This window comes from Bombus impatiens, unplaced genomic scaffold (genome assembly GCF_000188095.3).
Source record: "Bombus impatiens unplaced genomic scaffold, BIMP_2.2 scf_0080, whole genome shotgun sequence".
NCBI lineage: Eukaryota > Metazoa > Arthropoda > Insecta > Hymenoptera > Apidae > Bombus > Bombus impatiens.
Genome location: NT_176499.1, coordinates 331,480 through 344,212, shown reverse-complemented (window position 1 = coordinate 344,212; position 12,733 = coordinate 331,480). Strand labels below are relative to the sequence as shown.

The 12,733-nt window shown below is 36.0% G+C and overlaps 1 protein-coding gene and 3 non-coding genes across 4 annotated transcripts; all 4 read left to right on the top strand.

Moving 5' to 3' along the window:
- The first annotated feature begins 390 nt into the window (after nt 1-390).
- Nucleotides 391-463, top strand: TRNAV-CAC. The gene has a single exon. It is a non-coding gene; the product is annotated as a tRNA-Val (tRNA).
- Nucleotides 464-785: 322 nt separating this feature from the next.
- Nucleotides 786-912, top strand: TRNAL-CAA. The gene is made up of 2 exons: nt 786-823; nt 878-912. It is a non-coding gene; the product is annotated as a tRNA-Leu (tRNA).
- A 1,130-nt stretch (nt 913-2,042) lies between these two features.
- On the top strand, nt 2,043-2,114 carry TRNAE-CUC. Its single transcript has one exon. It is a non-coding gene; the product is annotated as a tRNA-Glu (tRNA).
- A 616-nt stretch (nt 2,115-2,730) lies between these two features.
- On the top strand, nt 2,731-6,217 carry LOC100744794. The gene is made up of 5 exons (XM_033324927.1): nt 2,731-3,258; nt 4,109-4,446; nt 4,746-5,027; nt 5,088-5,192; nt 5,545-6,217. The coding sequence occupies exons 1-5, from the start codon at nt 2,943-2,945 to the stop codon at nt 5,725-5,727; spliced, it is 1,224 nt and encodes a 407-aa protein (XP_033180818.1). The 5' UTR covers nt 2,731-2,942; the 3' UTR covers nt 5,728-6,217.
- The last annotated feature ends 6,516 nt before the right edge of the window (nt 6,218-12,733 follow it).

The window sequence follows — 12,733 nt, the reverse complement described above, 5'->3', positions numbered from 1 at the left end:
ACAATTAAGTTGCACATGTGAATTCAGAGGATATAACATTTTAAAGCATAAATAGAAGAAAAAAATGAATAAATTTTATAGTCTGAGAAAAAATCTTTGAATTCACACCGTGTCGGAATAACAACTATCCGTAACATAATATAAAATCGACCAAGCAAACTAACAATTAAAGTAGGTCGAAAGCATCATTATTTTACATTTACTATTCGAAGACCGTACTACAGTGAATACCTTAATCTTTTTATTTTATGTAATAGATGCCATAAATTTTATCAGTATTGAAAAAGATATCAGTGGTCTCAATTTTGATAAAAATTACATTAACAAATTTGGTTTTCAAATAACTAGTTTATAACTATATAAACTCTTAAAAAAAGGTTCTGAAGTGTAGTTTCCGTAGTGTAGTGGTTATCACGTGTGCTTCACACGCACAAGGTCCCCGGTTCGATCCCGGGCGGAAACATGTATTAGATTTTTTATTTTTATTGATATTTTCATTTACAAAATACTATATTATAATGAAATATTTATTTACTTTTTTACTTTTCTATAATATATTGATTTTTATTTTAGAAATCAATACTTTCCATACATACGTTAAAAAATATTAAAAATATAAGTGGCAATATAGATAATTAATATATTTCACTATAAATTCAAATTTACTAGTATATAATAGAATTACCTTTTTTTTATATATATTAGGTTAGAGGACGAAGTATAAAATCAGATGTAATCGTATAAAAACATATATATTTACATTGTATAAGACGTCGCTTTCATGTGTCAGGATGGCCGAGCGGTCTAAGGCGCCAGACTCAAGGTTGTTACCTTATCAGTTTTCAAATATCTGATCTCAATGTGCCTTCTGGTCTCCATCTGGAGGCGTGGGTTCGAATCCCACTCCTGACAAATTTTTTGCAGTTTTTGATAAATTTCTAAGGCTAAAAACATAATTTAGCTATCTTAACATTTTATAAAGATACTTTTGAAGCACTCCAGCTATAGGCAGCGCGAGAATCCCGTGTTCAATTCTCAATGCAAAATGCTAACTTTTTTTATCCTATAAAAGTGAGAAAATAATGCGTTAATTGTTCATAGATTATTGTAAAAAGCTACAGCGAAACAAAATAATTAATTGTCCTAAATTCATAATTATTTTATTTCGCAATAACGCGCGTGTATGTGTATGTTGCATCATTGTTGTGATCTTGTCAGATAATATATTTTAAATTGTAAATTCGATTCAATGACATACAATTAATTTCTAACACTGAGGAAGATATTCATAAAGATAAAATTTATATAAATTATGTTACTCTTTACATTTATAGTTGGAAAATCAATATTACGTTTCCGAGATGTGACCTTGTTTGTTTTGCTTATCACATAACAGTACGAAAATACACTGGATCAAAATTCAAGTCACATAAAACTAATGCTTCAGTATCACTATCAACGCACTCAAATGTACTCCAATTACGGAACTAATTTATTACTAAACTAAAATTAGCTGCCAGTAGCAGAATCATAAATATGAATGATTGTAATGAAAAAATTGTAAATATTATACAGTTCATGTACTATATGTTATAATTAGAAAACGTAAAAATGCGAAGAAGCGAGTTGGAACGCTAATACAGAATAAGGTCGAACAGACTGTATACATATTGATTCATCCTCTAACCTTTCTGTTGCCTATGCAAGAAAGATCCCAAGGAAACAAGTTTTTACAAAATTAACATTCTCCTAACCCCCACTTCGTGTAAATCTAAAACAATAAGTTCAGAGAAGAACAACCAAACACGCTACGTGTGTTTGTTTACATCTACTGATTCGATTCATTAGATTAACTGTATGTTGATTTCATCAAATATGTATAAAATTAATTTTACAATTCGCAAGTTAATAATTTATCAATATCAATAAATTCTTTTACACAATAAAAACATGTATTACTAAAATATATTATATAAACATTAGAAACTATACCTGATATGTTACTCAAGTATTTCAATGATAAAGAAGCTAAAATCCTCAAATCCGGTATGGTCTAGTGGCTAGGATACCTGGCTCTCACCCAGGAGGCTCGGGTTCGATTCCCGGTACCGGAAAATTTTTTTTAACTTTATACATTAAACTAAACAAATAAATTACTTTTATCATTATGTTCATTCTATAGGCATTTAAAGCTATCGATTAAAAATAGATGGCAATAAAAATGGTAACAATAGAATAATATTATTCGTGCGCTTCTGTTCCTTTTACTTCGAGAGGACCTAGAATAGTCAAGAAAGCACTTTTATTTGACGTTAGTGGAACAGACATGCATTAGCTACTGTACAACATGTAATACACAATAAAATTGTTGCTCCGTATCACTTTGCTTTAGACTGTCACTATTCTCCGTGCCAAGTTGTAGTAAAACGTGTCTTTGCCCGTCTATCGGTATGCAATTACTGCCACTTCTATCGATATTCGCGGAAGTGACGTGGGGACCCAACACGTGTAGCACGATCGAGTCTATAATTCCGAAAATCGGCCGCAATTTTCTTAAGAGGCATCGTGTCAGATTGATTGAAAATAACCGATGATACATGCCAGAGTTAAAGTACATACATAGTATGTAGGTATATACTATATACTCACACGATACGGATGACTTGGTGACTTTACCTATGAGAAAACATTTTTATTCTTTGAGTCGTGGGAGAACAAGCTACATTAAGATGGCTCAAGAGCCAGGTCACGAATGGATGAAACCCTTTCGAAAATTAATAAATCTTGAGATTAGCTATATTAAGTGAGAATCGTGATAATAAATTTGTCGTTCATATATACAGTTTCTCGACCGGTATAACTCTTATGAATAATAGTAGAATTACTGATAGGAAATTTGTTAATTATTATCAAGAATATTTATGAAATGATATACATATTTAATGAAGCAAGTGCGCCGTTTTGTTTATAGGTACAGTGGCCTCGGAGAAATTGATTCAAGTTCAGCGTTTTTAAACTGTGCCTACTTCGTATACAAGATATGGATGCTGATAGCTATGTACATCTTCGCAATCACTCTGTTCCTGGATATTTATGTGAACCGGGACAACTTACCGATCAGCACCGACGATGGCTGTATTTTTGCAGGAATTTTCGTTGTTATATATAAGGCGATGAATTTGCAATTTCGTCAGAAAGGAATAACCAAACTATTGGACGAAACGTTAAAATGTACCGACGATCTCTGCGAATTTTCCGGTGAGTAGAAACAATTTAAAATTAGACACATTTGATGAAAAGCGCGCAATCTAATTATCGCATAATATGTTATAAATTATGCTATGTTTTGTGACATAACTGTAAGAGTTTTTATTGGAATATCTTCGGATTCAAACCTCTCAATCTCATTTGTATACAAGACAGTGATGGGGAAAAATGTAAAGTTTCGTTTTTATACATAAAATTTGGAGTTAAAGATTAGATTGAACAAAAAAATTGTTTGGCTGATTCTATAGTTAATATTTGATATTTATACATAATAATTAACATTTGCCGTAAACATTACTACATGAAATGATCGATAACGTTTGCTTTAAACAATTATTCGTGCAATATTTCATGAAGTGACATCGATATGTTCTGTGACATAGCTCAATGCACTTCATACTTTACCATTTCACTCCATCGACGCGGTAGACTACACGAACTGTCTCTTGTGGAGAGGGCATGCCTCTTGTTAGGTGAAAACAAGAGCATAGACGGAGAGACGTATCTTGGATACTAAAGTGACGCAGCGAATGACGTCCGCTGAGATCATTAATTCAGGTCTATTTGATCACTTTTTCACGGCCCATTCTGCCAATCTTTTTCACGGCGTTTTTCCGTCAAGCATTCTCTACCAGGGACTTATTCAGAATTACTCGGCACATTTCACGTTGTCGTGTCTTGCATACTTGCCTTTTGCAATATGCAACATTTCAACTAGACTTGTTCGCTTGTTTCTATAGCGAAATTCTTTCGTACGCTAGCAAACTAAAACTATGAAATATCAGCACCGAGTTATCTACTGGTCTTCTCTAGTTAATTAACTATACGATATTCTTTATAGAAGTCGAATATATCAAGGAAATTATCGAAAAGCATCAAGTACAAAGTAAAATGATATTCTATGGGTTTACCGCGTTAGGATCTATATTAGGAACCGCTTTGTTATTTTTCTCACCGATGGAGGACGGTTTGTTGATCAGAGCAAAGTATCCTTTCAATACTACGATATCACCTTGGCACGAGATAAGTTTGGTTATAGAAACGTGCGCTGTTTTCGGCGGTTTATTGGGAATAATTGGAATAGACAGTTTTGTGGTTATGATCTGCACCTTGCTTACTGTATTATTCGATATGTTGAATGTAAATTTTGAAAATTGTGGAATCGAAACGAAGGAGCATGTAAGAAAATGATATTTGATCCTTACCATGTATACGTGTCTTACTATGTCTTTCATATTCGGGCTAATTAGAACATAACATAACGAACAAAACATAAGGTTTTACTTTATACTATTCACTATATGTCTAACATATTTAAACAGATTATTTATCAAAAATTGTATAATAATTTTAATTTAGAATATACAAAGACGTCATGTGATTCGTTTGAAAATTGTTTAAGAACTATTAACTGAAAAACCCATTGAATATGAAAGATCCACATTTACGCTTTAAGGGTACCATAAACACGTTTACAGCGCGGGTTAATTTTCATTTATAACGTGTCAAATCTTCATTGTATCGTGAACTTGTCTTTACAGACGGTCGAGAGTTATGACGAACGCATTCACGCGAATATTCGTTTCAATAGAAAGAAACTGAACAATAGATTTCTCTACCGGTATAAGACGTGCTTTCAATTTTATCAGCGGTTAGTGTGTATGACCAACGATTACAACAAACTTTTCAACTTGAGTATGTTCATTCAGATGCTTTCGAGTACTTCGATTATTTGCCTGAGTGGTTTCCAGGCTGTCGTGGTAAGACATGATGGTCGAATGTACTGATCAGATCGTGATAGATTTGCATCTTTCGTACAGGTCGGAGGGCAAAGCTCAGACGTCATGAAGTTCGGGATTTATCTGAGCGCAGCCATATCTCAACTCTTGTACATCTGTTGGATTGGAAACGAGCTGAACTATGCGGTAAGGGTTAATTAGATGCATCGATTAACACGTCCCGTATCGTGCATAACGCTTACTCAGAAAGCAAAACTTTTTTTTAGAAAATTTCATGTAAACAGATAAAAGATAAACAAATTACTTAAACTTTCAACTGTAAAAATTCGACAAATAAGAATTCGAACAATATAAATTTCAGTAATTTGAAATATTTTTACCAATATGAAATTGTTGTTTACTCGATGATACTCGTGAATATAAAGAAATAATTTAAGAATATGGACGAAAGAAATGAAATTGAAAGTATCGCAGCACGATACGTGTTAAGAGGAATTTTCTAAAAATGAGGAATTTTAAATGATAAATTATCGTTCAGAGCTGGACGCTTGACAGAAGCCAGTGGCTCTCAGGCTGGAATAACGAACGTTTAACCAATATCGTGAAAATGTTCACGTTGTCCACGATGTTCACCAGACGGTCGATAACTTTAAAAGCCAGTGTATTTTACGTGTTGTCTCTGGAAACTTTCATTACAGTACGTAGACGTCGACAAAGTTAGGATAATACACCTTTGTATTACAATACCAGTATTTTCTTCAACATTCTTATTGCAGATCATAAGGAGATCTTATTCAATTTATACTTTATTGAACAACATGCAAGTAACGGATCATTAACTCTGTAATTCTATGTTTACCATATTGCACAATCTGTAAGGCGATTTTTTAACCAATAAGGTTACGGATATAAAGACGAGGTATGTATCATATTATGCGATCTTGCTTGGACAAAAACAATATACGAGACTGACCTGATACGTTGGTGTACCTGTGTGGCTAAAAAGCAAGAATAGATATCCTATTTTTGGAAATTTCATAATCGTTAAAGTTCTTGGCAACCTGTTCTCTCGTCACGCTTACGGCGATCCCCTGTAGCTTCAGGCCAGCAACCTTGCAAATTATGGTCGACGGAACTCTCCTCTCGTACATCGCGAATTTACCGATTCGTTCTATTTATGCTCGGTAATATGCGTTCAATGGTAATCGGGAACAGCTGCAATTTTCACTTTGTTAGCCGGAAATATTTTTGCACGTTCGCTGTTGCCACAGATACATAAACATCCGCAATCTAATTATTATTTCCTTAAGTTCTTCTGACTGTATAATGTACCTCGCCAAGCTCGCTATCGAAAAGCCTCCTTGCCTCATACCGTTATTCAATTTATCTGCCAACGCATCCTGCGATTAACAGCTTCCAGAGAACCTATGCTTAGTTGTTCAATCGCCACTCAAAGGTGCACCTAGAAGGTGCTCGCGAATTATCGATAATTACATTCATTGTCAATCATCTATAGCTAATACAAGCGTCGAAATTCCAAGTATTGTCACGTACGATCGAACCCCGCTCATCTGTCGACTCCAATCAAACGAAAATACGTTTGCCTGGTGTAAATTGGCTAGCGATCGTCGCGCGACTAATTTATGATTAAGTATAGATGCTACCATGCGTCTATGAAGTACCGTGCAAATCGTTTACGTGTGGTCGTTAACGTCTGACGCTGTTATTTGGCCTAAAGACGGTAGAAATTCGACGTTAATCAAATAGCGAACCCTTTTTATTGCCTCGTGCCTGTCGTTAACTGACTGGATCCCTTGAAATACGAGAACGCTCGTGTCGTACAGTGTACGCGGCGCGTTTCTACACTCAATCTCTGGCTCCTCATCTGACCGATGACTATCTGTCTTGATTTATAGTGCTCTACCTGCTTCGTACAGGGAGTTCCATGTAACTAGACCGGTATAAATATTTCAGTTATTCTCGTTGACGAAAAGACGTGTCCAAGGAAGAAAGAATCTCGTTTCTTGAAAGACAATTTTTTTTACAATATATATAGGTAACAGCTGGACGTTGTGAAGTATCGGATGTACTCGTTATAAACGAGGTAGTTTGTGTAGCGTGGTGTACTTATGCTCTTAGCTATTATCTAATTGCTTTTCACGGATACGAACGACGAAATGAAATAGCGTTTTTAATATTAGAATTACCAACAACTAGAGTATAGAACTCGTACCAAAGAAATCGAAATGAAAGATATATATTTTAGAAGAAATCACTCGGACCCTCAAAGACTATTGTGAGTCTATAAAATCTCCACGATCAATTACAGATTGATTGCTCTTGGACTTTTAATTCTAGTGAAGTAGTTTTTAATAAGAAATTCATCCTACCAAGGTAGGAGTTCTATTTGCATGTTCTTTTTAATTAAAAATGAGTTGAAGTAATAAATCGTAGTAGACGAAAGACAGTAAATTCACGGCAACAGAATCTCTATTCATCTGTACAGAAGTATCATCCATTCATTGGGTTTTATAACAATAGTATCCAGATTTTGTAACAGCTGCTCTTAGATGATCCTCCTCTTGTTCACAAAAGAGAACAAATTGAATCTTTTTTTTTTTTAGAGCAATTCCAAATCAATTTCACCAAGGAACGAAAGATAGCGACATTGGCATTCAATCAAACTAGTTTCGCAACCAGACGCCAGTAATCGAAAAATAATTAGGTATACAATCGTCTAAACTTGAACCAGTCAGGCATAATTTGTGCGCTACCTTGTCGTATGTTGCAAGGTAGCAGCATCACCTAAGAAGGAAAAGAAGAAACGATGTCGTTGTTCTGGCAGCCATTCCATTGGCACTTGCTTCCTAGACAGATGGTCGCTTTACCACATGTTACCTAACTGTAGACCTGCTTTAAGTACCATTTCTGCCGTTGGTATCGTGCGTTTCTTCGCCAGAGCCTTGAACTACGCTTTGTTGCCGTCGCGATTTCTTGCGTTCCTGTTTCTTTTCCTGGAGGAAACGTACTAATCATCCGCGTTCACGTTGTTCGTGACGTTTCTTGCTATTTTCACGCGACCATGCACACTTCTGTTGCATTATATGTTTCGCTTGTTTCCGTTTTACCGTCTTTCTAAAACCGTGTCAATGAATTCCTCGAAAATAGCAGAGAACGTTAGACGAATAGAAAAATTCTGTCAGTTCCTGTACCTATTTATTTACCAATAGACAGAACTTTCGTACCTATTCAATACCAATTGAAAATTATTCGTCTGTAACGTTGATCTTATCTTCGATATTAACATATTCACATTGCACGAAACATTATTACCTGTTGAAAGTAATACATTTTTGAAATAGAAATATTCCTCGTTGTACCATTCAAAAGAGACAGATATTTTATAAAAACATTTTATTACATTTTTGCATTTATATTACAAATTAATTAAGTTAATAAATATCACTTTTTGTTTGAATTTGAAATTTTATAGAAACGTTTATTTTTCTCTGGACGGGAAAGTTGAATTTTCCTACGACGATCTTCTCTGATTATTATCTGGAAGAGGAAACAATGTTTTCTATAATTTATCGTACTTGATACTCGTTACTATAGACACTCATTCTCCGTACGTATTTCGCGATAAAAGGAAACATCGTATAGAGTTTAAAAGGTAAAAGGATTTAACGTATTACCTAATAAATTCTGGTCTAACGTCAGCTTATCGGGACGACTCGTGGTAACGATACGATGAATCGAAACTCGATGATTCCAACCAGCGTCAAAAATAAAGGTTTCTGCGTGTGGTCCCAGCGAAACGATCTCCTCCGACTTATCTCGCACAACCTGCTCCGCTACGAGCATGAATTCATCGCTGAAATTTTCATACAGCGCCGGGTTCTTTCATCTGATCCTCTGAAAAAACGTTCTGGCCACATCGCCTGACTCGTAGGTTAAACGCATCCTTCTTCGTCTCCTGGCCGAACTCCTGCTTTTCCTCTTGCAAGAAGCCAAGAGTCTCCAGAAACTGGAGTGGTGATTCGTTATCGAAATTCCTGTTTGCGCGTCTTCAGCGAGAATTCCTCGTTTGTCAAAGTCTATCTCTTGGCCAAATTTATGGCATTCTCCACGTAAGGCACGCATTAGCGACTGGTGAGAATTTGTATCCAATTACAGAGGAATGATCCCTGTTCTAAGCGATACTTTACGACGATTGAAACATCAAACTGGTCTGTATTAACTGGTCCTTTCACTGCTGTACTCTTCAAGCTATAAACGTTCTCTACGTATAGATCTAGGTAAACCACTTTCTCGAATTCAGCGTATATTTCGTTTTTTCAATTCCGTATAGAAATTGAAGGACACTAAAATCGAGGCAAAATTTTCTATGACGAGTGTACTTTCTAATCAAATAGTCGAATTGAGCTAGTTATCCGAGAGTGAGAGCTGAGAACGATTTGAAATTTGATAAGCAACGTTAGGCGCATTTGCCCTATTTCTTATTTCATGTAAGAGGAACGACACTCTGCTATATATACGATTTTGACATTATTGCGTCTGATGGTGAGAGATATGGAACGGTTAAAGCAACAGTAACGTTCACGTAGGCAAAAATTTCTCATGACATGGCCAGATTATGCCGGCCAGATATATAGGCAAAGTGAATGGAGAGGGAACAATCCAATTTCTCATGACAAGATAAAAATTTAATGGACTACGAGGACAAGCAAGCAACGAGGATTAATTGGGCCGATGTAATGAATTTTTAGGGCAATGGATCGGCTCAGATCGCTGTCTCATGTTTGAAATTTAATCGAGAAAATTAATAAGCTACAAGTTCTCTGTGGGTGTTCCAGAGGAACGGTGGGTGGATAGTGTGACGATATCGATCAATCATCGACCGATCGATTGTACGATGTGTGGTCGTTTGGTAAATTACGAAAAAATTGGTCAGAATAGGCCACCTACGGAACTAGAGAATGAAACTAAAAACAAAAAGTGCATCAGAATCGACTGGGAAGTGGCGCGGGATGAAAATTGCAAACACCATCGGTCTATTTATAAAGAAGCCTGTACACTGACAAATTATTATATCGCACGTATCCACGGAAAGAAGCGTGCTCACTGACCATGCATCGTAAACCGTCTTGATCGTTTCAGGTTATTCTAAGGCAAAATGAAAATGTTTTATATTCAACTAACAGTAAAGAGGGAAAAAATAAAAAAAAAAGAACGTAGAATATTTTAGACGTTTTCTTCTGAAAGTAGAATACTTTAGCACGCATAATAACTATACGCATAAGCGAAATTTGAACGTAAAAGTATGGGAAAACCCTGAAAAAATTAATTTATTCAAACACAACCAGAGATCACACTACACCAGTTTACAACAGCGAAATTTTGAGATGTACCTCCAGCTGATCGTTATTTACTGTAAATCCGGTCGATTACGCGAATAATTTACGAGATTATTGCCGGTATCACGCGACCGAGATCTGTCGTATGATACAATTTATCGAGCCTTCGCCAAACACCATAGGCTTTCGTATTATCAGTCGGAAGTGTCGCGCCACGCTCGTCGCGAAGATTTGATCGAAAATCTTGTGTTCATTAAAATTCCAAACATAAACGTTGCAAGAAGCGCGTTATATTCGATGTATTGGCCGGTCGCGTGTTCTTGTTCGACGAATCATAATGAATATTCGAGTGCAAGCTTCATGAACCGCAGAGTCGCGATTATCGCTGTTACGCCGCAAGAGTGTTCGATGAAGGGTATACCAGAGGAAAAAATGGCAACGATTACCCTTTAATTAGCTTTCGGGTGGTCAGGCCAATATTCGCGGGCTGGCATCTACATAGCCGGTTAAACGAATAAAAACGGCATCTTTGATTGTGCGGCGGATGCTCGCCTTGATCCTACCGTGTAATCTCTTGCAGCAACCTATCACGGCTCTATAGTGTCTCCCTGACCCTTAAATTTCCGTATCTCAGATTACGATACAATATGGGAAGTTTTGCTGATGCAGAATATCATGTTTCGAAAATTGATTTGCAGATACGTGTCAGAAACGTAGTACACGTACCTTTCTTCTTATTTGTACTACAGATCATGATTTTCTGTTTAAAGTGACCTTAAACTTTTGGACGATACTGCGTTAGAACCTGTAAGTACACTATCCATTTAATTAAATCTATTAGAATTAATTTATGTGAATTGGAGAGCTGAGGCGCTAGCGAAATGCTTCCACTTGATCTACAAAAGTGTACGAATACATATATGTATATATATGTATATATATACATATATATGTTGGTTTAAATTGAAATAAATCAATCAATTATAATTATTAACCCGTGTACTCCATTCCTATCGATTACTTAAGCGTCGGTGGTAATTAATTTGTGTTTCAGTGAAAGACGACGATTTCTCAAAGTTGTGTAGTAAGTTAAATTTTTGCCAAGATAGAGCACCTTTCCAATTGCGAACGTTTATCATTGAAAATGGTGAAAGCATATTACCAGTTATGATTGGATCTTCATACTGTTGGAAATGATATTCACGGCAACGCTTAATGCACTGTATCTTATTCCGAGGATGTAAATAATCTTGGTTGAAACATCGAGAGATGTGAATTTTGATCGCCTAAGTTTTTGAACTGACGGGCAGCCAAAGACCGGCCCAGACGACGTAACCGGCCATTAAAAATTTATCATCGCTGATACTTTATTGGGTTCTTTTCTTCACTGGGTCAGGTGAAATTATAGTAGTTATGCACGCACATCAAGCTTTTTATGCTGCCTTCGTCATCTCACGAATGGCTACTTGTTGAAATGTTTCGTCCAAACCGTCGCATAAAATATCAATTAATATGCTGCCTTTATCTTATCTCCCGTGCCAGTCTTGTACTCTCCCATTTTTTTCTTCTATTTTGTTTTTTACTTTTTATCTCCTAGGTGACCGAAATAACATTCTACCGAATAGTACAGCGACGAAAGAATTTAATTTGTTGATTTACTTCTCGATCTTTCTCGATATATCTACGTCGTATTCTCTTAATTAATCAATTAGATTGCCTTATTATAATTAATAGTCGTCTTAATATACTGTTTACACCGTTTACAACATCGGACTCTCTTTAATTTGCTGTATAAATCGAAATATAAAATGCTAATAACATTTCAATTCGATGATTTCGTCGACGTCGAAAATGATATTTTCACGTCGCCATATAGCCCACTTACGATCGTCAACGATTTCGCGGAATTCGTTTTGTAGCGGCAACTCGAACGAGCTGAATGTAAAACGATGTTTCGCATAGTTTGTCCATGGCTATGATTCCCATTATGATAGCCTTTAATAATCCTCAAACTAGAAACTACGGACTGGCTGTCTGCTCGAGTAGGCACGTGCTCGTCCGTAAACGACACGACTGATCGTGAAAAGCGTCGCAGAGCAACGTTCTCCACCACACGACAAACGTCCCCGTTTTCAGCCTTCTTTCTAATACGCATCGTTAAACAAACTGTCTTTCTGTGGAAGATTCTGGCCGCTAGCCAATAGTCCCCAATGAAGCCAATTGCTTCTTTTCCTTTAGCTTCATAATCATTCCGATGTTTGCTCGAATATCGTTAGAAGTTTTGTCATTTTTAATATTTTAATGTACATACATAGTTTTCAGAGAAAATAAGAAACACGTTGATCGATACGTAATAAAATATGCAGTCTC

Bases quoted from the DNA above. Each gene is read 5' to 3' on its own strand.
- LOC100744794 (XM_033324927.1), top strand. From the start codon at position 2,943: ATGAAGCAAGTGCGCCGTTTTGTTTATAGGTACAGTGGCCTCGGAGAA. The intron at 5,028-5,087 runs GTAAGACATGAT...TCTTTCGTACAG, and splicing joins GTGGTTTCCAGGCTGTCGTG to GTCGGAGGGCAAAGCTCAGA. The intron at 5,193-5,544 runs GTAAGGGTTAAT...ATTATCGTTCAG, and splicing joins GAAACGAGCTGAACTATGCG to AGCTGGACGCTTGACAGAAG.